At 44.2% G+C, this 27,586-nt stretch overlaps 1 protein-coding gene across 6 annotated transcripts in view; it reads left to right on the top strand.

The window, feature by feature from the left end:
• The first annotated feature begins 11,534 nt into the window (after positions 1–11,534).
• Positions 11,535–27,586, top strand: part of ARHGAP21 (Rho GTPase activating protein 21) — a 105,250-nt gene continuing 89,198 nt past the window's right edge. Inside the window, exon 1 of one of the 6 annotated variants that reach the window (XM_083405992.1) lies at positions 11,535–14,398. Coding sequence is in view for 3 of the 6 variants with exons in the window: in XM_083405988.1 (XP_083262114.1) it covers positions 14,318–14,398 (81 nt within the window). In the remaining 3 variants the exon portion in view is untranslated. The remainder of the gene's footprint in view (positions 14,399–27,586) is intronic. The other 5 variants (XM_083405991.1, XM_083405988.1, XM_083405990.1 and 2 more) reach the window with 5 other exon arrangements.

Here is a 27,586-nt window from a genome sequence, read left to right as displayed (position 1 = left end):
TTTGAGTGCCACACTTTCATTTTGAGTGTTACACTAAGGCCTTTTTGTTTTTGCTGTTTATTTTGCATTTTTGTTTTTGCGACGCTTTTTTTTATGACTGTTTGGAACCCAGTTCAGCTACTGATTGTGTGACTTCAGTACATTGTTTATTACTTTTATGTTATGGATCAATGGCCTTGTCAGACAGTAAAGTTCATGTTAAATTGCTGTTTTAGAGGTTGTTTTTAAAAGTCTGGAAAAGATTAATCCATTTTGCATTACTTTCTATGGGAAAGCGTGCCTTGGTTTTGGAACAGACTTCCGGAATGGATTAGTTTTGAGAACCAAGGTGCCATTATACACCTTTGTCGTGTCCCTTTAAACAAAAAGCACCTTAAGAAGACAAAATGGAAGTGGCAGATACTGTGATTGTAATGTGAGAGTGCCCTTGTGACACTTATAGAAGAATCACAGCGCCCTGGAAGAAGCAGAAGCAGTAGAAGGAGATACTAGGTGAAATGCGCATAACGTGACAATTCTGGTTTTTGGTTCTGTGGGGCTCTGGGGCAAACTGTCCTTAGTGAACTCTGCTTTTTCTCGCTGTTTTTACAACACTTGCCTTCTCCTTGAGCACATTTATCACAGCTGCCCAGAGGGGAGGTAAAAAGGTAAAGGACATCTGACAGTTAAGTCCAGTTGCAAGCAACTCTGGTGTTGCAGTGCTCATCTCGCTTTACTGGCCGAGGGAGCTAACGTTTGTTTGTTTGCAGACAGTTTTTCTGGGTCATGTGTCCAGCATGACTAAGCCACTTCTGGAGAAACCAGAGCAGTGCACGGAAATGTCGTTTACCTTCCTGCCGGAGCGGTACCTATTTATCTACTTGCACTTTGATGTGCTTTTGAACTGCTAGGTTGGCAGGAGCAGGGACTGAGCAACAGGAGCTCACCCCATCACGGGGATCGAACCACCGACTTTCCAATCGGCAAGCCCAGTGGTTTAGACCACAGCGCCACCTGCGTTCTGGGAAAGGACAAGCCAATTGGAGGAAAATGGCCCCCTCTCCACTCTTGCCACTGCCCACTTGTTTAGGCTGAAGCCGTGAACAGGAAATGACAGTGAGGAAGAGGAGGAGCTCCAGGTATTGGTCCTGGGCCCCTTATAGGGACATGGGCCTTAGCAGGTGCCCAGTGATGCTGACTACTGATGCTGGCCCTGTTCACTGAGCCAGGATAAGGGGTAGGGTGGATGCATTGGTAGTGCGCTCTTTCCTGGTAGAAGCAAATGCTCAATTTAACACTGACCTCAAATGCCAGCACCCTGCCTTGCAAGTGTGGATTCATATTCACAAGAAGTAATTGCGAGGCGTTGCCATAGGAAACAAGCGCCTTTAATAAGAAAAGTGTAGGCAGTTCTAGACTTTGGCAGGCAAGAGCGAGTAGGAGGCCATTTGGCTTTCTGGAATACCGAATCATATTTGGTCAATAGGGGATGATAATGCGTTTCTTCACCCCCTGGGTCCCTGCCAAGGGACTTCGTGTTTCCGCAAAGATGGAAAGATCCATCTTGTTCATCCCCATTTTGCCTTTTCAAACCTCCTGCATCTGATGGTATTAGACAGGCATAGAATCCCAAGAGAATTAGTGTGGCGGCTGCAATTATCTCCATTGCATAATTAAAAGCATTGGTGTCCTTGATCACAGGCCACTATGACCCAGAAACAGGGAAGAATATGGTGGCCCTGGTTGCATCGTCTTGGCGGCAGCCTGGATGACGGACTGGGTGGCAGGAGAAGCTGGGTGGCTAAGATAAATGAGAGGGTTTGGTAAGGAGTGAGGAGGACTCCTTGCTACCCTTCAGCCCAGCCTAGGTCTCCATTTTCCTTATTCTTTCACATGCCTGGAAGAAGCTGTTCACAAAGATAAGCTGAGCCACTTTTATGGAAAGCCCTCTTCTTTCAATTTGGGCTAAAGGTCTTTCTCACCCATGTGTGCATGTGGGGAGACAAGAGAAAGGAATCAAAACAGCGATCAAAACTGGTTCAGGGATGGTACAAAGTAGAAAATCTACAAGTAGGACCTGATGCAAAGGCCTTGTTTGCACCATAAAAATTGCCCTAGTTGCCATACGTCCGGGTTTTCCTGGGCATTTTTCCCATTCCTGGGGAAACCCGGATGTATGGCAGCCCTACACTGAAAGCACTATAATAGCACTTTAAATAGCGACGTCTTCCTCCAAAGAATTCTGGAAACTGACATTTGTTAAGTGCGTTGAAAATTTCTTGGGAGACACCTGTTTCCTTCCAAAAAGCAACAATTATCAGAGTGATTTAGCAGTCAATTCCGCTTCCCAGGCAACTCTGAGAATTGGAGCTCTGCAACTGGCTGGGTATAACACTAGTTAAAGGTATTGTCTATCATAATTTCACCGGTATGTCTACAAGAGACTGACTGAAACTGGTAAGAAAATGAAGCAAACTTTCCTATGACAAATGAGCCGGTTGCTTGTGGATGTAATGTGCTTTCCTGCTTTTGAGCTGTGCCAATGTGGCTGGGGGCAGAATGAGAGAAAGAAGGGGGAACGAGAGAGAGAAAAGGAGGAGGCAAAATGTGTGTGTGTGCGCGTGCACATGTGGGATCAATGATATGCAGGCATGTGCATGTGTGAATGGAAGGATGAGGGTATGTGAGAAAGGGGAGAACAATTAGATGAATGGGGTGCCTGCTTGTGTATGTCTGAATAAATGGTTGGATGGTGTGTGTGATTAAAAGAGAAAGCATGTGGGGTGGTTCTGGCCCCTCCTACCATCTGCTCCAACCCCTGCCCCTCCTGAACATGTGACCCTCTACAGATCACCCCCAAGAGAATGCAGCCCCATAGCGGGGGGATATTCCCTATCCCTGAGACAGATGAAGTGACTCTGTTTAATAAAATCCTTAAAATAAAATAAAAAAGTGGATTCCATCGTAAGACAGTTACTACAAATCAATTGGCTTTAAACAGCAAGTAGTTGAATTGTGACTGCAGCGGAGGCCAGAGAAAGGGAAAGTATTACTTACAGCTACCCAGGCTGCACGAACAAACAGGCCTCTGATGCTTCAAAAAAAGAGAGAACATTGATTGTCAGCACAACATCATTAATCATGATGCAAATTGCCTTATTGTGGAATATAGTATATCGGAAGCAGCTGTCAGATGAGCACATCCAAATGCTCCTGATGCACTTATATTGATTTTCAGCGTATTGTCTGTTCCAAATGTAAGATGTAATTAGATAACTGCTGGGTGAAATCCTGGCTGCATTTAAGTCACTGGGAGATTTGTAATCGATTGGCCTGAGATTCTACTCATAGATATCAGTAACTTTCAGCCACAGCCTCATTGACACTAGTCCTGTTGAATAAATGCTTGACCTGCATCTAGCAGTCATATCCTAAGAATGGAAGTTAGCCTTATACTGTGCTCAGTGGGCTTCCTCTCAGGTAAGCATGCATGGGATTATGGCTTTACCCTTCCTTTGCCTCCTGTGAAGATTAAGTTGTATTTTGTTTTTTGAATAAGGCTGACACCCGAAGGACGGAGGAATTAAGAGCAAAGGGGTTTGAGAATATGTTTACGCAGAGCCCAACAAATAGGAGCTCTGTGAGCCCTGGAAAATTTGCTCCCTGCCTTGTAGGCCTTTCCCCATCTGACTTGGGTGGACAGGTCTCCTAACTGACTGCAGCTACAAAAACTGAGGCTTCTCTACCCTCTGGGCTGGAGCTTTGTTTAAGGGATTGTGTTGCAGGGTTGGTGCGATAGATAGATGATAGATAGATGATAGATAGATGATAGATAGATAGATATCTTTATTTTAGATCTAATTGTGATTTATGTGGACGTTGTTTAATTTGGTTGTGTATTTTTGAAGTTTATTTATTGTTTATGACTACTTTTGTTACGGGACACGGGTGGCACTGTGGTCTAAACCACAGAGCCTAGGGCTTGCCGATCGGAAGGTTGGCGGTTCAAATCCCTGCAACAGGGTGAGCTCCCGTTGTTTGGTCCCAGCTCCTGCCCACCTAGCAGTTCGAAAGCACGTCAAAGTGCAAGTAGATAAATAAGTACCGCTCCGGCGGGAAGGTAAGCGGTGTTTCCATGCGCTGCTCTGGTTCGCCAGAAGTGGCTTAGTCATACTGGCCACATGACCCGGAAGCTATCTGCGGACAAACGCCAGCTCCCTCGGCCAGTAAAGCGAGATGAGCGTCACAACCCCAGAGTCGTCCGTGACTGGACTTAACAGTCAGGGGTCCCTTTACCTTTGTTACGTTGCAATTCTGCAATTTTTTTCATGCTGTAAGCTGCATTGAGCATGGTTTGAACTATGGAAAGGCAGCATACAAATAACATGTATGTAAGATAGGAAGAAGGTAGGGAGCTACTTATATTGAGCCAAACCATTGATCCATCTAGCTTGGGGTTGCCTGCACAGGCTGGCAGCAGCTCCCCAGGGTTTCAAACAGAGGCCATTTCCACTCCTGACTGAAGATGCTGGGGACTGAACCTAGGACCTCTGATGTTGCCTCACTGAGCTGTGTCCTTTCCATTGTGAGGCTCCGTGCCATCGCTCTGATTGGGAAAGGGAAAACGGCCGAGCAGCTGGATGCTAAGAAGCTGAGCAGGGAAAGGTCCCAGGCAGGCAGAGAGCCAAAGGAGGAACCTGAGAGGGCGCGTGAAGGAAACACAGAACTAAGAAAACAAGAGGCCTAAAAGAAGGGGCTGATGGGAAAGCCTCTGCAGAGCAGCCTGGGCAGGGACCAAGTGGGCTGGAGAAGCTCGGAGGGCTGGATACTGTGTTTGAAAAGAACCAAGGTTCAACAAAGCTGAAGAAGCAATGGCAGTGGGGAAGGCTAAAATCCTCTGCTCACTTACATGGGACCATGTACCACTGAATTTAATGAGGCTTCTGAGTAGCCATGCACTCTTATGGGTGGAATTTAACTAGCCAAAGATTTGGTTGCATGTTGTTGTTTTTAAAGGTTTTTCCAAATGCGAAGATGCTATGTTTTTCCTGTATTTACTTCTAGATAATTTTATTTATGTCATTGCTATTTATTTAGATATTTATATTCTACCTTTTTTTGTTAGGGACATACTGTCGAAAATAAATACGGCTTGTATAAACTTTTTTTGTAACTGTGCATTAGCACACTTTTTATATACATATCTTCCCTGGTCCCCCCCCCCTTTTTCTAAAAAAGAAAATAAAGCAAAAAGCTGCCATGCTGAATGAAATGGATCGCAAATGATAGCTAGCAACACTAATATTTACTTATTTGCTAATTATTTATCAAGATTTCTGCGCTGTTTATGATCTGACTCCAGAGAGGAAGTGGTGACTGCCAAAAAAATTCAAAGGAAATCAAAATTAATCCCTTCTGGTCCTGCAGATGGCAGAGTACAATATGAAGTTAACTTTCTGTGTTAGCAAACAAAAAAGGAATGCAGAGGTGAGCAAAGTAGAGGTTATAATAACCCCAATCATTTATAAAACATTAATGAGAGAATTTCCTACTTTCATTTTCAAGAAAAGTGAAGTTTCTAGCCCTCATGGTGAAATATAACTTGAAATATAACAAAAATAAGCTCAGAAGAAAATATGTGGCCCTACAAGTGCTGACAATTACAAATCTGTTTAGTCACTAGCCATAATGTTTAAAGTGCATGGATTTTTTGATTATTTTGTTTAGCCTTCTGTACATCATACAAAAGCAATGTGAAAATACACCTTGGGCAACTAGGGCCAACTGACTCTACCTGCCATATGCATGTACATCAAAAGATACAATTTTAAATGCCACATAACAGCAATGTGCACTCATCAAAAATGTACCTTGTAAAAAACATCCATAAACTATGTCTTCCAGATTAACATGGTCATCTGTGTCATCACTGTTGTTCTCAATAAGTTGTCACGACTGAGGAGGACAAAGAAGAATGGCCAATATAAAAACCCACAATAACAAAACTATGCACTGTGAGTTTAATGCAGCTAACCAGTAAAGGTAAAGGGACCCCTGACCATTAGGTCCAGTCGTGACCGACTCTGGGGTTGCGGCGCTCATCTCACTTTATTGTATAAGATATATCTGTATATAAGATGGTGCACCATAGTTCACTTTATTGATTTAAAATTGTTTGTGCCCCGTTTTTCCTCCATAAGGAGATCAGAGCAACGTGCAATAAAGTGAACAGTAAAGCAGTATAAAACAGCAGACAAAACTTGCATCAGCCAAAATACTGAGGAGCACTCAAAAATGTAAAATGTCTTCCTAAATGCAGACATTGAAGGGCTGGCATCTAGTCCCAGTAATCATAAGCAGCAAGGGCTTGGTGATAATAATACTGTAATCATCATCATCATCATCATCTTTTACTAGACAGCACAGGAATTTGAGGCACACATATTTGAAACAAATATTAAAATTTCAAATAATGACCCCAACTCTAAAATAACATGGTGCACAAACACTTTTTTACATATGTCCCATTGATAGCAGCAAGTAGGATGGCCAATTACTGCCAGGATCTGTAGGCTATTAACATATCTGTCTGTTGTCTATATAATACCAACTTTGCACTCAGAGACATCACAGTGTTTACAATTTAACAGTCTAAGAGAGGGGAAGGTAGTGGTGGTGGTGGCTGAATCATTTTCAGCCTAGGGGCCACATTGCCTTGCAGACAAACTTCTGGAGGGCCGGGCCAAAGGCAAAAGCGGCTATAGCTAGAGGCAAAAGTAGGCAGAGCAACAGATGCGACTTTTACCACCTTAGTGGAAGAGGCTGCCTTCCAGCCATGCTGAAGTAAGAGATTTGCTTCTGCACACATCTACCTGCACCTTCCATCTGACAAGCAGGAGACATTACTGCAGTTCAAGGGCCAATGATACTGGTCTTCAGCTGCTGGGACCACTGTTTCATTTACAGCTGACTTATGCTGGGTTAGAACAGCAGCATCCTTATGTTGTTGTTATTATTTTGAAGTGGGTCCCTAAGTGCTGCTCTTTTCAGTGGGGTTTATTCCCTCGTAAGCATGTTCAGAACTGCGGCCTTAAGCTGCTTTAAAGAATGCTGAGCACTATTAGGTGTCAATAATTCATCAGCGCTGCCAACATCTGAATGTGCCTTGTTTCAGCAGGCAGGGAGTTGTGCTGAAAACATTATATTAACTTGCCTTTTAGTTCACCGGTGTCACTTGAGAGGCCTAGTCATTGTGTGATTGCTGATTGCACTTCTGGTGCGCAGCTTGTGGCTTTTTAATTCAAAGCCTGTAGCATATTGACATAGAACTGGTGCAGAGTGGTAATTAATCATTAATATATTCCTTGTATGAATACCACACATTATGCCTGGTTCTTTAATCTGTGCCAGTTAAAAACACACATGCAATCTGCATAGCCAAACAATGCCAAACAATGCCGGTGCAAGGATGGCAAGCCCAACATGAAGGCCCATTTCTGTTCATTAAATACACTAATCCACACAGCTGGGCACTTTATTCTTCAACAGACAGATGAGTCACTCAGACATGCTGAACAATGTATGCTGCTGCCTCACTCTCAACCTGCAAAATCTCCATCAGGGTGGGGAACCTCTCACACTCTGGATGTGGTTGGGCTGTAACTCCCAGAGTCCAACAACTGGAAAACAGGTTCCCTATCTCTGTTCCCCATAAGTTGCACACATACCAAAGATTTAAAACCTGTGACTCCCACCCCGCCCAAAGAATAGTTAAAAGCTTCCCTGAACAGGGCTGCCTTCAGATGTCTTCTAAAAGTCAGATAGCTGTTTATTCTCTTGACATCTGATGGGAGGGCGTTCCACAGGGTGGGCACCACTACCGAGAAGGCCCTCTGCCTGTTAAGGGTGATGGAAATTGCAGCCCTGTGATGGGTAAACTACAGTTCCCGGGATTCTTTGTGGGGGAAACACATGCTTTAAATATGTGGTGTGTACTCAGTCTTATATGACTCAACTCAGAAGTTGAGCAAAAACTTACAGAGTTAAGGACATTGCTGTTAACAGTGTAAACTTGATCAGGAGGTGAGAGAATGGCCAGATTGGAGCCAGTAAGTTTACACCATCCTTTTAAAAAAATACATCATCAGTAGATGCTGCTGCAGTAACTTCTCTTACCTGCTCTTTCCACCTATTGTAGCAAGTAGAACTGCAGGTTTTCCATGCACCAGGCAAAGGTTTCCCCTGTTGAATTTCTGTCTGTCACACAGCAGAACTTCTGCCACTGGAACCCGGGGAGAAACGTAAATAGGGCTTAATAGGTTGCTTATGCTGGAGGCTTCCTACAAACTCGAAAGGGGCAATCAGTAGTCAGTGCAATTTGGTGTATGTTTTAATAGGCTCAGGGTCCAGATGCAATCAAATCATAGCTGAAAGCTATAAATAAGCAGGGTGCGGGAGGAAAGAGTTAGCAACATGTTCATTTTCAATAGAATATATTTTCACCTGAATGTAATTTTCTAGAAGGGACATGCTCTAAGGCTTTTTACCTGGCCACTCTGTTTGAAGTAGATATGGAGTGCGTGAAATTTGCTGATGTTAATGACTAGCCCCTCCTACCTCTGGAGATAGGATTTGGCTTCTCAAAGCAGGGGTGATCAAATATAACATATATTAATGTCCCTATGAAAACTTCAGAATCAGAAACAGGGATGTTGACAAAGCACTGTGTGTGAATGTATGCATGTTGAGCCAAGGGTCCCTACAGACAAATAAGACAGGCTTTTTGCTTAACTCTGTACTAACTATAACACTGGTCTTCAACTGGTGGATTGGGAGCCACAAATCAGCCATGCCCTACTCTTAGGTGAGTGCCACGGCTAAGTTGTTTGTTGTCATTGTTTTTTAAGGGTTGTTTTTTTACAAGAAGAAAAATGGAAATAATTATTGCCAGGGTTAGTGAAAGGACCCAGGATTATTCAATTACAAGCTCTGCTTTCCAAAGTATTTCTATAACTGGTTTCCTTTTGCAACAGTTTACCTTGGAAGAAGAAAGATGGACAGTGGCAGGGCAAAATCAAGCGGGTCGGACGTTGCAAGTCTGAACTGAAATGGGCTCTAGCTTCAAAAAGGCTATAGGGCTGTTTGGCAGATGGTAGCATTTCTTAGAATGTCTCATGAGTCCTGAACACACATATGAATGCTAGATGGCTGGAGAGGGTTACTTTGCTTTGCTTCTGTTGTTGCCTTAATCAGAAGTGGTTTGCAGTATCCCAGGGGGGCAGTTCTGGTGGTGAATCCCTGCATCAAAATGTCGAGGAATTACCTGTTCCTGTTTGTCTGGTGCCTCTCTCAGATAATGCTGGACTGCAGTTCCCATCAGTCCCATCAGCTAGCGTGACCTCTGGGTCAGGATTGGAATCTGACAACACCTGGAGGGTCACGGGTTAGCCATCTCTGGTCTAGGGGAACTGTGGGCTGCTTCCTTCTGGCAAAGATGCTGGGAAGGTAGAGCTGCAAAAGCTAGGCTTGTTTTCTGTTTGCAAGAAACCAATGAACAGAGACCTCCAAGCCTCATTAAAGCTACATTATGAGAGGGATATCAGATTTACCTGAAAATTGCAGGTGCCTGAGGCGAGAAGGGAAAAATCTCTTGAGGAATGTGGCACCTGCGTTCTTCCAATATACTTTTCTGAGGTGAATTGGCTTACGTTGCTGCTGTGAAAGAGAGAAAGGAGTGTGTGTGGAAAAAGTGGAGGTTTAATTTAATCCCTTCCTTTTGCCTGAGGATTTGGAAGTTGTTGTAGGATTCCGGATTGATAATTGAGCAACAGATAGAAGGGAAAAGACCTTTTGGGGCTACAGACAGAGAATGTGTATGTCTTATGTTGCTTTGTATAGCCAAACTCTGACCGGATCAGGAATTCAAGGCCAGGGAGGAAGAGGTGAGGCTTAAATTCACTACTGTAGAAGAAGCGTGTGATCTTGAGCACAGTTACTAGGGGGATAAGTGCCCCAGGAGCAGCTTCGACTAGATGGCTAAACTGACGGGCTAGCTGATGGATCCTAAACCCTCTGAGTTAGAGACTTCCCTTGCATACAAAGACAGGCTCTGGCAGACTGAGTGGGTGAGACCCATAGTAGGTCCAACGGCCAAGAAGGCAGTTTATGCGTGTTCTGTAGAGGAAAATGATGGCGCAGATGGGGCTCATCAACCTGGGAAGGTAGCTCTTCTAGGAGAAGGAAAACTCTGATCCTAAACCTCCAATGCTTTGTGGGATATCTTCAGAAGAATCTGGAACGGAATCCCTAAGATGGTTGGATGGCGCCTTGTATGCCTCTTTCTGGCAACCCCTGTAACTAAGCTGGTGCCACACATATTGCTCTGTTTTCCTTTGGGCCATATCAGCGAGGCTGAGGGGCAGGGGTCTAGTCCATCATATGTATGAAGTGCTATCCTCTATGCATGGGCCTTGAACATGGGTGGGGAATCTCTGGCCGGTCAGGCTGTTTCCCCCAAACCATGCCCACATGCCCTCCACCAGACCTCCCTTCCTTGGAAGGATGTCAATATTCAAAGTAAATCATCCCTGCTCCCCCCCAGCCCAACAGCCAGGGCTTGTCAGCAGGCAAAAGATAGTCTGACAATTCCATTGGAGGTGAAACATAAGCAAAAAAAAGCAGTGACCATTCATAATACCAGTAATTGGTGACCACAATATCTTATAATAGCTGAGTAAATGAAAACACTTGTAGTAGGACAGGAAACCATTGTCTGTACTCGGGCCCAAAATAATAGCCTATTTAGTTACTAGTTCCATTACAACTATTTCATGCTGGAATCTATTTTGAATTTCCTCTGAATAGCAATTTCCAGGTCAGCAGCAGAGTACGTAGACTGAAATGTTCCTCTGCTGGTTTCTGGATGCTGACACCCTTTCTGATATCAGCTCCCTAACCTAACAGGTTTTTGTCCTTACATCTAACCTCGCCTTGTACAATTTATTTTCTTGTACACATGTGTGCAGAGGAGGAGGATAACACTCCATACATCTGATGAAGTGGACCACAAAGGCTTGTGCTGAAAGGCTCCTTTTGCTGATCTCCGCAGTCCTCCTACATCTGAAAAGGGGTTGGAAAGATTGTGGAAGTCCACACGTGTATCAACTATGCACAGCGGTGTGTGAAGACTTCTGGCCTCCTGTGACACATATACCCATCCAATTTTTATCATATGAAATGGTGGAAGTCTTCCCTCTGGTCCACTTTACCCCATGACTTCCATAATCAGAATTGCATGGACTGGCCTTGAGACAGGGTGGCTACTTAACATCCCGTACCCCATACTGGGACACTGATTTTCATTTTTTTTTAATTGCATGCAGACTTAGGTACACATGTAAGTACTTATATATCCACATTTAGAAAAAGATTTTTTTTCTAATTAAAATAGAAATGCATCTTCCCATAGTAGGGCAGACTGTGGCCAGGAGACCTGTGTGCCTGCTCAGTTTTGCTCCCAGGTGCTGTTGGACTTGAAGGCCCCATTCTCCCTTTTCTTTCTTAGGGATCTTTTTCTTTAAACCTGGTCTTCAAGCCAGACTTGGCCTGGGTGGACAGCCTTTCAAACAAAGGGCCATCCTCTGTCAAATAAAGACACACACCCTCTCCACCTTGAGAGTACAGTGGTACCTCGGTTTACGAACTTAATCCGTTCGTGAAGTCCGTTCTTAAACCGAGGAGCGCTTTCCCTAATGAGTCCTCCCGTTCGCAAACCGGGACACTACTTCCGGTTTTGCAGAGTTCGTAAACTGAATCGTTCGTAAACAGGACTGTTCTTAAACTGAGGTACCATTGTACAGTGGTATCTCGGGTTACATACGCTTCAGGTTAGACTCCGCTAACCCAGAAATAGTACCTCGGGTTAAGAACTTTGCTTCAGGATGAGAACAGAAAGCATGCAGCGGCGGCAGCAGCAGGAGGCCCCATTAGCTAAAGTGGTGCTTCAGGTTAAGAACAGTTTCAGGTTAAGAACAGACCTCCAGAACGAATTCTTAACCCGAGGTACCACTGTATATGAAAGAATCTCAGGAGCTTGTTCAAGTGAAGCTGGTGTGCACATACTCTGGAGTCATTAATCCAGAGCAAAACAAATAAAAAATAAAAATCGCCTCTCTATACACTTGGCCCCGGGGGAATTGTGCAGATTTTCCGAGTGTCGAGACCCAACGAGGGTCTGGCCTTATACAGCCTCTGGAGAGATTTGTTTTTGTAGCCGGGAGTGAGGAGAGAACCCAGAGGCGAGGCCTGCTGTGCCAATAATGTCCTGTGCCAGCCGTTTGCCTGCGGGGACTTTGGGCGGCAACCGCGTCCCAGTGGACCATCCCTGCTGTTTTCCTAGCGCGGAGGCGCAGGAACTGCGTGCAAAGGAGGCAAGTGGAGAGGAGAGCAGGAACTTCGCTCTTCCTCCGCTGTGTGGTGGTGCCTAGCCAAGCTCGGGTTGGGAGGGGAGAGAGTCCTATTGGTTAGTTCAGTTCCGGGGAGTTTGCACAAGCCGCGCCTGGGCTGCTTCGGCCTGGAAACAGATTGACTAGAGACCATGCGTGGTGTGCAGCAAACAATGGGAGGGTGTGTGCTTGCGGCTTTGCTTTATTATTATTATTATTATTATTTTTTTAAAAAAACTTCCAGCATGCCCCCCTCCCGCATCCCAGGAAGGCCAGCGGCTTGGGAAACTCAGGCATTGTGCTGGCAGAAGGCAGCAAAACCGTCCTCTCTGCTCTTTCCCCGCACCCAAAAGCAGCATCAAGGGAACACAGCGCCCAGCTGGCAGCCAGACATGGGTGCAGCTGGCACCACCGCGATTGCCTGAGGCGGTGGGACACTGTAATAGAGTCCTTAAAAAAAAAAGTGCATTGGAGCGAGGAGAGGGGGGGTGTTCTTCATTTTTCCTCACTGAAAATAAATAAACCAATTTGCTAGCGTCGTAGGTGTCTCAGAACGACCAGCGCCAACTTTCCCAACGATTGTATAGCTGTGTGGACAACCTCCAGAAGCGCGCGCTTTGCTTCCGTTTGGAAAAAAAAAGGGATAATATTAGGCGCTGCGATGCCGCCAGAGCTGGTTCTGGAGAGCGAGGGCTTATTCCAGGATACGATTTCCTAGGAAGATGTCTGCATTCAAAATAAATGGTCCCTGTTTCAACCCTGCAGCGCCAGGCGCGCCCTCCGCCGAAAAGCAGCCCCAAAGGAACAGTTCTAGAAAGTAAAAGCACGCGCGGCATGTGGGAAGCAAGCCTGGGAAGGGAGAGAGCAGCTTGCACGGGAGGAAAGACAGGTTTTCTTCTTCGCACCTCGATTTGTCCTGGAAAGCCCAAATGCCTGGGCTCTTTTCCTCCTTGGCGCCTCAGGTTGCTGGCTGGGCTCGACCGACTCAAATGCCTGCAAATCGTATGCACACAAGGCAGACTTCCGTGTCACATGCATCGTAGGATCGGGCAGAAAAAAAGTTCTGCAATTCTTGAGGCTTGTTTATAAGCGATCATCCGGTCCCCTTGACAGCATCCACTGGATCCTGTTTTCTCTCTCGGTGGCTGGAAGGAAAAACCGCCGCTGCAGGGAGGGGACAGGGATCTTTCGCCCTCCCGCCCCGCTTCGCTTCCCCGGCCAACTTTCTCCCTCTCTTCACTTTTCCTGTGTGTGTGTCTATACCGAGGAGGCGGAGGCGGCCAGCGCTTCCCTTCTCCTCCGCCCTCTCCTCCCTTGTGTCTGGGGCTTTGGATAGGAGGAAGAGGAAGATGACGAGCCAGTGCAATTAGCCTAACAAGGGGCGGGTGGCGGCGGCGGCAGCAGCAGGAGGCGCGGCGGCGGCGGCTTTTTCCCGGGCCACTGACACATCTTCCTCTTCTCCTCGCCGGGGCGATGAAGGGGGACTTTTCGGAGTTAAGCTGGAAAAGTCCGGCGGAATCTTCTCCCCCCGCCTCCCGCGCAGCTCCTTGAAAAGTGGGAGGAATCCCTTCCTTCCCTCCCTCCCTCCCCAAAGACCCCACCGTGGAGACGGGGCTTGGCCGGGATCTGTGTACACATTCCTCTTTTTTTGTTGCCGTTCCCCCACCAAGAGGCGGATATATCTATACTTCTATATGGTTGGTGGTTTTTTGTTTTTTTGCTCGTCTTAAAAGGGAGAGGCTTTGCTCTCTTCGGTGCATGTGGAAACTGTTCCCCGCTCTTCTTTTCTCCGCGCTCCCCATATATATTTTTTAAATTTTATTCTGATGCGTCGTTCCCCCTCCAATGTGGACTCCGGCGGATCTGTGCTTCCTTTGTAATTGGGAAATGAAATAATGGCGACCCGTCGGGCAGCGGGGCCACCCGGGGGAGATGGAGACACCCAGCCGCCCGAAGTCGCCAGGAGCAGCAGCCAGGTAGGCAGGGGGCGAAGAAGGAGAAGCCGAGGGGGGGAAGCAAGGGCGGGTCCCGAGTCCGGCCCGAGCGGCGTTGGCTGGGTCGGGGGGCGGCGGAGGGAGAGGCGAGAGGGAGCGAGCGCTGCTCCCGTGTTTATGAGCTGGAGCAGCCAGCCAGGGGCGGTAGCCGCCGCGCGCGGGGAATGGCTTGGATTGGAGCGGCTTTAATGGCCGCCCCATCCCTGTTGCCTGCCTGCCTCCCTCTTCCCTTCCTGCCCGCCCGTCCCGGAGTTGCCGGGAGTTGGACGCTAGGAGTTGGCGGCCGCCCCCGACCCTCGAGCGAAGGGAAGGGAAGGGAAGGGGGGAGCAGGGAAGGGGGCGGGAAAAAGAGAAAGTTTGGAGCTGCCGCCTCTCACCCCCCCCCGCACAATGTTTAGGGTGGGATTTGTTCCCGCGTTTTCCATCGCCCCCAACCTGGCCGTGGTGTGAAGAGAAAGAAGCCCTCTTTTCTTCCTTTCTCTTACTCCCCCCCCCAGGCCGTCCCCATTTACGACTTTGGGGAGTCTCCTTCGCCGCACCTCCTCACTGAAAAGACTCTTGTTTTCCATAGAGAGCCAATTGCTCGAGATCTTTGCTGTCTTTTGAAAAATCGCTTTGGTAACAACAGCCCCTAATCTTTCCCTACTTCTGCCCCCCCCCTTCCCTTTGTCCCATTGATCGGGGGGGGGGGGAGAGAGGGCGGCGCAGTCTTCGTGTGTATGCATATGTGTGTGTGTGTGTGTGTGTGTGTATTTTAAGACCCTGAATGACACGCTTCCATTTCCCCCTCCTGGTATGTGTGTACATATTTCGCTTTTACAGGCCAGCTCCAACAGATTCCAGTGTGTAGGGGCTTTATAGACAGTGTTCCTCTTCTCTCGGCTCCCCTGTCCAGAGTTGTTCCTGGGATATTCCTATGTGCATCTTTAATTTGGAAAGTTGTATATTTTTAATTCCTTAACGGTGGCACTGCACGTTCGAGACTAATAGCTTGTCCTTAGAAAGGCCCCTGTTTCAACCCTTCATCCCAGGCTCCATATTAATAGTACTAATAGCATTAAATCTCCGCCAGTGCTGTGTTTGTTCTGCACTACACATCAAAGGTGACTCCTCTTATTCAAATTTTTATGAGGGTTTCCGATGGACTGAGGCATGCTGGAGTATCGTGCTGTGTCTGTGTTTATATGGAGCATATGGTATGTGAAAGTTTCATGCCCCATGCGTGTAAGTCCTTGTGAGGTGGAAGTGTCCTCTGTGTCATTTTCTTATGCTATATATACCCTTGCTTAATATATAAGTGAATTGTAGCTGCATTGCTGTCAATACCCTTTTTGAGAAATGGAATTTGACACTTTTTAAAAATAGTGTTTATTTAAGAGGGGAGCCTTTAATCTACTGTTCTGTCCTTGGCTTACCCGAGTGCTTTGATATAACAGTGCCACGTGGTATTGTAAGATCAATCCTCTGTTAAGTGTGCCTTCTAATATATCTGTACAGCTGAATAAGTTCTGAGTAGAAAAACTTGGTGGAGAACTGTAACAGGTTATTGTTTGTGGCTTAGCATTCAGTGATCTTTGCAAATGATAGCAAGAGATAGATTCTACCCCTCTCCCCTAATCGTTCGTGTGTGTGTGTGTGTGTGTGTGTGTGATAGAGAGAGAGAGAGAGAGAGAACATTAAAGCAGAGCAGTGAATGAAGAGAAACAGCTACGATTAATAATCATTTCTCAGTAGTTCGTGCATTGTATAGAAGATGTGGGATCCTGGGCTCTCTGAGACCATTCCTATAATCTGCCTATCATTAGCATGGTAAACCATAATGAATCCCTTCGAGTTGAGGCATATAAAATAGGTAAGATGATACCTTTTCATTGAACCAGCTCCTGTTTATGAGTGTATACAAGCGGTACAGTTCATAGAGACACTTTAGGTTGTTGAGAGCAGTATGGCTGTCTTTCCACCCTGGCAGAGTTTTTATATCCTAAATAAAGATTGCATTTCATTAACAAAAACAGCATTTCCTGTTCTGTGTACCTCATTCTATGGCACCAATAGAGCAGTACATCTTTCTACCAAACTCAGTTGGAGCTGGACCCTCACAGTGGAGCTGGCTGTTTAGTTGGTTCTTCAAAATGAGCAATTCCAAGGTGGACTTACTGGACTTTTTAATTTTCATTTTGGGGGGAATATCAATTTTAATGCAGCTTTCTTTAGCAGTACCTCAGTTTAAAACTGGAATCGCTTACTGTAGGGTAGGTTTAACTGCAGAACACCGGGAATGGTATATAGTTTTCAACAGATATGGACACTTCTTTCAGTGTTTTTATGGTCAAGTTTAACATGGTGTTTGAATTGATCTTTGAAGTCATATTTTATGGCATAGGTGACCCCAGAGTTTTTGGAACACAGTTTGGATGAATGAACCTTAGTACCTCTGTACGCTGAATAGTCATGACATTTACAGAGTAGACATACAATATACTTCTGTCGAATTGCAACTCTACTGGAATATTTTCTTATTTAAGTAAAATTTAATCATGCTTTCTGGTGGCCAGACATAGACTTGCACACTCCTCCTTCCCTTCCCCCTTCTCTTTGGGGTTAATGCTAATTATGGTTAAGCATTGTGTCTGAACCTCCATAAATCTGGTTACTGTTAAGCATAGTTTGAAACTAGCTGCTAATTCTTGTTTCAGTCCCTTAATTTAGAGGTCAACTGCTTTTGCTGGTTCTGTCATGTAATAACTGAACCACTGGTAATACTAACCGAAATAGGAAGAGTGGAAAATTTCTGGCGAAGGATGCCTGTGAGCCAAAGGGGAGGGATGCTCTTGATTGCCCCGCCATGGTTTGGTGATTAGGCATCATGATACTTGAACTAGTCCAGTGCTGACAATAATACATTTTGGCAAATACTATAGTTTGCTGCTGTTGCATCTTAGAGTTTCTTGTTAGATATGAGAACAGAAGACAGGTATATTGTGTACATCTGCTTTTCACTATATGCCACTCTCGAGTTTATATGCACTTGTCCATGTTCCTCTCTGTGCAGGGCAAGGGATCTCCTCTTCATTTCGTTTCATCCCACAGTGAGTGGGAGAAAGGAAAAGGGACCAAGTCTGAGGCCTTCTGAAATCTCTTCTAACAAATTTCCCAGGAACAGTGAACCAGACCAGGGCTTGACAGACTTAATAAAAGTGGGAGTCTGAATACACTGTCCTGCTTTGCAGGGCATGCTAAGCCAAACCAATTTAAGCAAGACCATGCACACGCGCAGACTCCTAGAGAGGAGCTTGCCGCCACTTCCACCATCCCCATTCTTTTTAGCCGTTGTGCTGTGCCAAGCCACAATTTGCTTGAGTGTGTGTTGTCCAAACCGGGCCACATGATTAAACTCAACCCTCACTAAGCATGAGCTGTAGCTAAGGATTTAGTTTTGCATGCACAGTGTCCACAAGGGCCAAGAAGGAGAGGCCATACATTGTGTGGTCTCACTAAGGCAAGGTTTGGCTTAGTGTGTAGTGCAAACCAGCTCACTCTCTCCTCATGGGTGCCTTTCACATGTTCCTCTTGAGCTACTTCACAGATAGGAGCATGACTTTGTCTGGCATGGTGTGAGTGTTTTTTTCTGGAAAGCTGAGGAGAATTCTGGGATATCCTCACATTTTATCATTGGATGTTACATTTGTATGTGTATGAATCAGATGTGAAAACAATCTAGAACAACTTCAGAACAGTCCCACATACTGTGCAATGTTTTGGCGTTATATAATGCAATTCCATTCACAATGTGGTAATCTCTAACATAATATGGAGCAACAGATGGAGTTTCATTTATGAATATAATTAGCCATGCAGTCGAAAGTATATGGATAACTACTATAATGTATGTGTTATACTTGTCTTTAAACTCAGTTTCATGGCTTTATTGCTGGTGATGTGATGACAGGAGACGTTAATAGTCTTTAAAAATGGATGCTGTGACTCATTCAAACTCAGGAGGTGTTTACATTAAATTCTTAATTACAGGAGGACTAATTAGTACTGAAACTATTCATGTACCAACTTTAGCACCATTTCATTTCTGTGCGGCTCACTATTCATGCAGACCTAATTGGTCTTGGTTTTCCATCCCCTCCCATCCCAAACACCACTGAATGATGGAGAGTTAATCCATATCTCTTCCTCCACAATACAGTTGAGATAAAATTCTAGCCATAAACCTGCACCTTGGCTGGTGGAATTGATTAGTTCTCTTACTGCTGGGCTTTTTTTGGGGGGCGGGGCGGGGGGGGGGAGGACTCCCTTGGGAACTGCTGTTGGATAGTGTAGAATGTTTTTGCAAATGTTGACTGATTCACATGGCTACTTTTGTGGTGGTGGTGTGGTGCTAACACGTCATGTGATAAAGATCACAAGTTGTCTGGACCTTAGGAATGCACGTTGTTGGTTTTTAAATGCACATCCTCTGAAACTAGGAGCTTGCAAATGCAAACTGATTCTTTGCAGGTTTATTCAGAAGCAAGTCCCACTGACTTCAGTGGGATGTATTAATGAGTTAAAGCATGTAGGACTGCAAACTTTCATACAGGGCTAGTGTCTTTGTTTGAATGCACCCTCTGTAACATTTTTCAGAAAATAATGATAGGCAAGTCTTGTTTTCTGCCTGCATAAATGAAATAATTCGTTGCATGAAGAATGGGATGAAGATGGGTTGGAACTCAACAACAGAAGTTTCCAGTCATTGTCTGAAACTTCCTGTAACATGTTGGTAATTAGTTGCTCCTGGGGGCGATCATCTATAATGGTAGATTGTGTGGCTGTAATGGTATTGAGTTCAGCTGCATTTCAGACATTGTGGTCCAACTTGGACAGTTGTGTTGGATCACTCATGTGCTTCCTCCTCCCCATTCCTCATCTCCTTTGGCTGCAAAGAGCAGATCAGAAGCACCCACTTCTAAACTAGTCCGTTTCTCTGGGTTCACATGTAACAAGGTGCTCTAGGACACAGGTGGTATTGTGCTCTAAACCACAGAGCTATTTGGGCTTGCTGGTCAGAAGGTCGGCAGTTCAAATCCGCACAACGGCGTGAGCTCCAGTTGCTCTGTCCCAGCTCCTGCCAACTTAGCAGTTTGAAAGCACACCAGTGCAAGTAGATATATAGGTACCGCTGTGGCAGGAAGGTAAACGGTGTTTCTGTTCACTCTGGTTTCCGTCACGGTGTTCCTTTGCGCCAGAAGCAGTTAGGTCCTGCTGGCCACATGACCCGGAAAACTCTCTGTGGACAAACTCTGGCTCCCTTGGCCTGAAAGTGAGATGAGCACCGCAACCCCATATTCACCTTTGACTGGACTTAACCGTCCAGGGTTCCTTTACCTTTTTACCTTCTAGTTAGTTTAGAAGTGGAAGCAAAAGTTTTCAGGCTCCTTGAGGCTACCACAGAGGAGGGAGAGGGAAAGGAGGTGGTAGGAAGATGAAAGCTTGATCCTTGGATATGCTATGCTAAATATTAGTTCAGTGTTAGATTAAAAAAGGCCTAGTCCTGTGGTAAATGGCTCTTTCTTGGTTTCATTTTCCTAGTTGCAAAATTAGACTGTGTACTTTGTACATATTCAGTAATATGCTACTACTGTAGGATCTTACATTAAAATATACAGTAATACGAATACAGTATCTAAAATTAGGTAGTTTTTATGCATGCAGGCTGTTTACGTAGACAGGTGTGTCCAAGGACTGTCACAATGACTATCAGGAGAAAAGTACCGTATTTTTTGCTCTATAAGACTCACTTTTTCCCTCCTAAAAAGTAAGGGGAAATGTGTGTGCCTCTTATGGAGCGAATGCAGGCTGCGCAGCTATCCCAGAAGCCAGAACAGCAAGAGGGATTGCTGCTTTCACTGCGCCACGATCCCTCTTGCTGTTCTGGCTTCTAAGATGCAGAATAATTTTTTTCTTGTTTTCCTCCTCCAAAAACTAGGTGTGTCTTGTGGTCTGGTGCATCTTATAGAGTGAAAAATATGGTAGCTTGTCGTGAAAGGGCTTCATAACACTTATGTGACACTGAAATAGCACTTTGGCAATGGGGGAAGGACCACTGAGCTTTCTATATGTTTACCTCTCGTCAATCTTCCCCTCAGACTCGACACTAATCTAGTAAATGGAATTGCTATGTCACTTCAGGTCAGCCTGCTGCTTGGGGGGGACCCTTAGTGTTCATTTTGGACACTGACAAGGATTTCCTTTGAGAATGGAGAATCTGTGTTGCCAGCTAAGTCTTCATTTGCATGTAAATACTGTACTGCTGTAATATTATGAGTTTCAATGTGCATTTATTTGTATATTTCTGTATAGCAACTATGTGGAAATTAAATGGTGCTTTGGCAAAAGATGCCAGTTTTAAAAACTGCTGGCATTACTTTCTCAAAAAAAAGAAAAAGAAAAAAGTGACAAACGGCATCTTTATCAGTTTCTTTTTTAAAATAAATATCATTTTATTTACAAAGAATAATATAGAAAAATGCAAGTATAAATTGCCCCTTCCTATAAAAGAAACCAAGAGTAAACAAAATACTTAAGTAACTAAACCAGTGTTAAAATTTTTTCGTGTTTACTTTGTCCTTTCCTATTAAAAAAAAAAAGATAAATGGATGTTATCACTTGACTAGAATTCCCCTCTGGAATATGTTTGCATGCAGTTTGGATTATTCATAAACTTTGTGTGCCATAATTTTCTCATGCTCTTCTCCAAAGCTGACAATTTATTCTGTGTTTACCTTTTCAATAGTGATATTTTGCACTTAGAAGAAGCTGTAGCAAATTATGTACACAAATGCAGCTACTCTAAAATAACAGTTTTAAATGTTTGTTGCTGTGAAGAGTTTGCTTACTTGGACATTTTCCTAAGTAGTTACTGAAAGTATAAGATAGAAATAGGAGAGTATATGCATAACACTCCAAAGGATTTATGCTGTATATATCATGGGGACAGGGACCCTTTGGTCCTCAGATGTTATCACTCTCCAGCATGCATCAGCCTCAGCCCTTCAAGGTCCATGATTGAGGATAATGGGAAATGTAGTCCAGCAACATTTGTAGAACCACATCCCTGACTTAGAATGCTGTATACAAAATGGACTTCTTTCCTAATGTCAGCAAAGGTCTTGACTTGCTAAGTACACTGAGCAAATACCTCTGGGACTTCATATCAAACCATCAATTTCAGTTGGAATATTTTCTTTTGAGCTGATTTAACCCCAGCGAAGCCAGTGGAACTAAACAGGCTGAAATCCTGGCAGGATTAGAGGTAAAGCAGCAATGCTATCAGGACATTTTAGTGATAATAAGTGGTTTAATACCTTATTCACTTCCCCACCCTTTATGTTACTCTGTGCTCACTTTGTTTCTTGATCACCCTGGGAAACACTTGATACTAATTAAAACTACAAGCTGTTTTAGACTCTGTGAAACAGAGCAACATAAAAAAAAACAATTATGTATTGGCCAGTGACCTTCATCTATCATGAAAATTGCTAGCAATTTTGTACATTCAACAAAAGCCTTGTATACTTCTGTTCTGAGCACAATTACATCTTGAGCACTTCAGGGATAGAACCATCTCCCAACTCTTGCAGAAATGTTTCTCTGCTTAAAAACAATCTACAGTCTACTAAGGAGATTCTCTTACATATTTCAATGGATGAATGGCTATTCTGACTCTAGCTATTGTTAGTGTTGGAACACCCGGAGGTTATCAGGACCACACCCATATCATATCAGGCTGTGAAGAGGCCCTTTCACCTTCAACATAAAGAGTAATGTGATGACTCAAATGTATTTGCACTAGAATAGATAAAATACAGTACCCACGAGTCAGCAAGAGGCTTACTCAAGATGTGGACTTTCATTCCTTGAGTTGGATCATACGTCTAGGAGCTCCTTAGTATAATCTAAGGTTAGTTTTGCATGCCTTTATTCTGATTGGGCCTAATCATAGGCTCAATCATGGACTCAGTCCTATTTGTTTAATAAATTCCTACCCAATGAAGGGTGGTGCTGTGGGTTAAACCACAGAGCCTAGGACTTGCCGATCAGAAGGTTGGCGGTTCGAATCCCCGCGACGGGGTGAGCTCCTTTTGCTCAGTCCCTGCTCCTGCCAACCTAGCAGTTCAAAAGCACGTCAAGTGCAAGTAGATAAATAGGTACCGCTCCGGCGGAAAGGTAAATGGCGTTTCCGTGCGCTGCTCTGGTTCGCCAGAAGCGGCTTAGTCGTGCTGGCCACATGACCCGGAAGCTGTACCCCGGTTCCCTTGGCCAATAAAGCGAGATGAGCACTGCAACCCCAGAGTCGATCACGACTGGACCTAATGGTCAGGGGTCCCTTTACCTTACCCAATGAATTATGTAGGGGCAATGTTGAACAATTTTGCAATTAAAACTCCCAATCCAGTACAGAATAGAATATCATCTTCTAGAGGCCAGGTAGTGTCAGAAGTATTGCACAGACACACCTTGTTAAATGCCATGTCTTAAATTGCTGGTCTTTCACAAGTAGACTGTGAATGAAATGGCAGAATTAGCCCTAGCAGCTATTGTATAGATAGGAGATTTAAACTTTCCAGAGTGACTGTGTCCGTTTTCCTTGACGCTGTAGGCAGTGGTGGAGCTTCCTTGCTCACACCATTGACTTCAGTTCCGTGGAGGAATCATTCTGTTATCATAGTCATTCTTTTCTCCCTGCTAGGGAACATTCAGTTTGCAGTAGAGGCAAGAGTAGAGGATTTGCAAGAGGCAAATCCAGTACTGCGGTGAGTAAACCACTTTGGACAGTAATTCCTGCACAGTATCTGAATCTTGCTAGCTGTCCCAAGTTTACATCCATTAATATAATAGTATTGCTTCTGATTTCTTTATTCTGTTTTCCCAGCCACTGTTGCTTGTGACGGTAAATGATATTCCAGTTCCAATTACAAGTACTCAAGGAACTATGCCTCTAGAACTTAAACCAAATAATATTTTCATTTGTGGTTAAAACATTACCTGTGTGATCTTACCGTTAGTTTGAAAGGGAGGAATTGTGCAATAACTTTAAATAGTTTCAGTAATAAGTCTTCCAAAAACCAAGTTAAAGTCTTGGCTCTACTTCTAAACTAGCGTTGCTTTGTACATTCCTCACTTGGATTTGCTGAAAGAGGGCTGTACCCCTGTGGTGCTGATTATATTTCTGGATTGCAGGTTTCAAGTAGATCTTGGCAATTTAAAGGTTGCAGCTGAAGTCTGTGCCTGTTTACTCAGAAGTAAGTCCTACTGGGTTTAGTGGGACATATTCTCAAGGCAATGTACATAGGAGTGCAGCCCTAGTGCATGCTCATTTATTTAAGACATTATGAAAGGTGGTTGATATGCAAGAGAATGGCAAAGAGTCTTAGTTTAGTTTGTACTTCCAGTCAGATGAGTGGTGCATTTACTCCTTGATAATTTTTGCATTGTTTTGGTCAAGGGATTTTACGGTAATATAAGTCCGTACACATTTTGATATTAAAGGACAGTTCACTAGCATAATTAGTTAAGTATGGCCTAATGTATAATTGCCTAATGTATATATCAAGCTCTTCTGGAACCTGATTTGTGGGATGCTGACATGCTGTTTGAAGTAATATATCCTCCTTCCTATATTTTAAAGAGAAGCAGTGATGCACCCACTGATAAAATCACCTTTAGACATCGTTAGATGAGCTAGCCAGCTTTAGGGCTGTTTTTGAATCTTCCACTGTCTTAGAGAAGGAAGTTGAACATATGGTGGTCGAGTATGTGGTGGTCGAGTAACTCCACTTCTGGATAACACTTTTCTAGAACCCATTTCAGTCAGGCCCTGGTAGAGCTGCATCTGGAAGCTGATGGAGAAAATTCTTCATCCTGATAATTTGGATTTCTTAACTATGCAAATTGATTCAACCCCCACCTTGAACAACTAAGAGAACCAATGAGTCTGGCTCTTGAGTAGTTCTCTTGGCATGTACTCCAGCGGGCCTTCACTGACGGATAGTTTGGACCATTGGGGATTGATTGTATTCTGCAAGGGGTGTGTGTGTGTGTGTGTGTGTATCTATATCTATATATCACCAGGGCTGTTTAGCATCAGTCTGAAGCCGCTGGGACAGAAGATCTGGACTGGAACCTTGTTGTAGGGTGTTTTCACTGTACTAATGACTCTCACCTCTACATTGTGTTATCAAAGCATCCAGGGATTCTCTGTTCTGAATTATTGTCTCATGACTGTGCTTGATAGGCTGAAATCAAACAAGCTGAAATAGAGTCTGCAGAAGACAGAGGTAATTGCAGTGTTCACCCCAAATTCCGACTGTGAAAAGTTAAATATAAGCCACACTTTTTTTCGAAATTCCGACTGCGAAAAGTTAAAGTGCGGCTTAAACCTTACAAAAATTGGCTTTCACAATATCACTCCCATCCTGTCCCGCCTGCACCTTATATTTGGGCCAATACGGTGATAAAAAAATGTCCAAGGACCATAGCTCTTTGTTAATTGACTAGCTAGACAGGTGCTAGGAATGAAATTGTCACTTGTTAAACAGGCTTGATTCAGACCTTGGGTTGTATCCAGCTAAATAATTATGTATGTGGAACAACTACCAGGAGCGCAATAGATTTCTCCCTTCCTATGTGGCACCCCCCCCCATGTGCTCTGGGGTTTTCCACAATTTTTCTGGAGCAGTTTCCGGGTCAGTGTGGGAAGAGGAGAGGGAGAGGAAGTTTTGTTGTGCTCTTGGAAGTTGTTCATGTGAACAGTCTTGGGGGTCTCCATCACATGTGTTTCAGAAAATTTGGATTGACTCTCTGTTCTGGAAGTTAACTTCCTGTGTCAGAAAGAAATGAACTACAAAAATGTTCCATATGATGGTGGCACTCACCATAGCCTTCTGATCTATGACAGCTATGGTACTTTCTGCTTTGCCAACAGCAGAGAGTTAATCAGAATTCCTGATCTGGTTCCAGAGCTCCTGTAGCTGATCCTCTCTTGGGTATGTTAGCATGCAGATAGCTTCTTGTTGCATTTATTGCTGCTGTAATTTTGTGCTTTTTTGCCTGTATTTCCCTCCTTCATACATACATTCAAGATTTGATTTAAATTTGTGTAGTGCTCAGGAAAATGCTTTGCATTAACTTTCGTGTGGACATGCTAATGCTTAGATGGAAGTTATCTGCAGTAAAATGTGTTTGTCCAACATCTTAGCTAAATGCGGCAAGTAGATACTGTATTGTCTGTCTGTCTGTCTGTCTGTCTGTCTGTCTGTTTGCAGAAAGTACGGAAGAAACTGTTCAAATTTTCCTACGGAGTCTTATTAATTTGGGGGCAGCTTCAAAAGAGGTTGGGAGTACCTGGTTGGGAGTTAACAGGTGAGCTGTAGAAATTCACATGGTGTACTGTAACCTGAATTTATGAACAGAGACGTAAGAAAAATTGGTTGGCTGGCATTTACTGTTTTATACAGAGCCTGAGTGATACACTGTGGACTGTATCCAGCAAAGTAGTTCCTTTAGGACAAGGACAAGCAGCACTTTTGTTTGGTCTCCTCTCCCCATACACCTGTGCACACTCTGTCCAAGGGCTTGGTGGAACTCCCAGAACAGATAGGAGGAATGTGTGGAGAGAGGAAAGGGAGGAAGAATTCTGTTGCACAGTCAAGAATTTGTATGCTCATGGAATTACTTCATTGGATACTGCCTCCTGACTATATTTCTAGAATCTCTCTGTGATGGGTATCTGCACGTGGGAAGACGAACAAATGTGAATATAGAATTGGGAGCCAAGATTCTGCCAGGAACATTGACTCCCAATTACACATTTGCATTAAAGGATTGCACTCCAAAGAGCTGCTTCTCCTGCCTGGGTTTTTTTCTTTTTATATGTCCTACAAAAACAGGTGTGAGTAGGTGGTAGTGGCATGAAACATGTTTTAAGCAAGTATTTTCTGCCATCAGAATGTATGCTTTAAAATGAGCAGCAAATTCAGGAGAGGACAGACAGATGAGAGGAAGACCAGGTTGCTCCATAACATGTTTGCAGCCTAAGTTTTAAATAAATCCCTGCAGGGAAAGGTAGTGGTTGGGATCCAGCTTTACTTAGTTGCCCATTAGTTTCCCATTAAAATGAATGTGAAAATCCAGCCATCGTTATGTGAAGTCCCACTGAGTTCAATGGAATTCCGTGTAATCTGGATCCAAACCAGTATTGTCAGGTAGTGGAGCAGCGCCGTCCTTGTCTGGAAACTTGTGTTTGTATGGTAGGTTTGGACTCAGGTTTTGCCGGCTGCAATTCTGAAGAAAACAAGTGCTAGCCACTATTATGCAGAAATTGTACAGTATTGCTGTTTGAAATGTAAATATTTTGGAGTTCAGAAAAGCTTGTTTAAGTGTGGACAGGCCTTGAAGCTGCACATTGGCAGAGTGATGACACTGTCTAGATTTCCATTACTCTTTGTGCAAAGGTAATGTATGTACTTCTATATCTACAGTACTGTACTAGATACCTTTTGCAGTCCTGCTGCACTATTGTTTGAGTGCAGCATCTCATATAAAGAAACAACTAAAGAGTTAGGAAAGCATATTGTGGTGGTAGATTCTCCTGAATTCCAGCAAAAGTACATATAGACCCTATATTTTGTGTCCCTTTGGTGTGGTGGTTAGAGTCTTGTACTATAAGACCTGGAAGACCATGAAGATGAATGGGTGGCATAGGGCCAGTCACTATCTCTCAGCTTAACCTTCCTCACAGGGTTGCTGTGAGGATAACATGAGGAGAAAGAGAACCATGTATGTCACCTTGAGCTCCTTGGAAAAAAGGTGGAAGATAAATGTAATAAATAGATAACTTTTACCCCTTTAAAATGTGGTGTTTTCAAATGCAGATATCATAAGCTCCTGTGAAAGTAGAAAGGCGAGGAAAATAATATTATCAAATGTTGTTTTTCTTCTGATCAAGGGCATGTTACCCGTTCTAGTAAACTAGGGATGAGAAATCTCTGCTTTGTTGGGCTCCAACTCCCATCAGCCCCAGCCATGCTCAGTGGTGATGGGGATTAGAGTTCAACAGCTGGAGGGACACAGGTTCTTCACCCCTGTTTTAAATAATATATAATTCAGGAGAAGGGTATT

Source organism: Podarcis tiliguerta (assembly GCF_965153285.1).
Source record: "Podarcis tiliguerta genome assembly, chromosome: 12".
NCBI classification, from domain to species: domain Eukaryota; kingdom Metazoa; phylum Chordata; class Lepidosauria; order Squamata; family Lacertidae; genus Podarcis; species Podarcis tiliguerta.
This window is presented reverse-complemented; position numbering and strand designations above follow the sequence as displayed.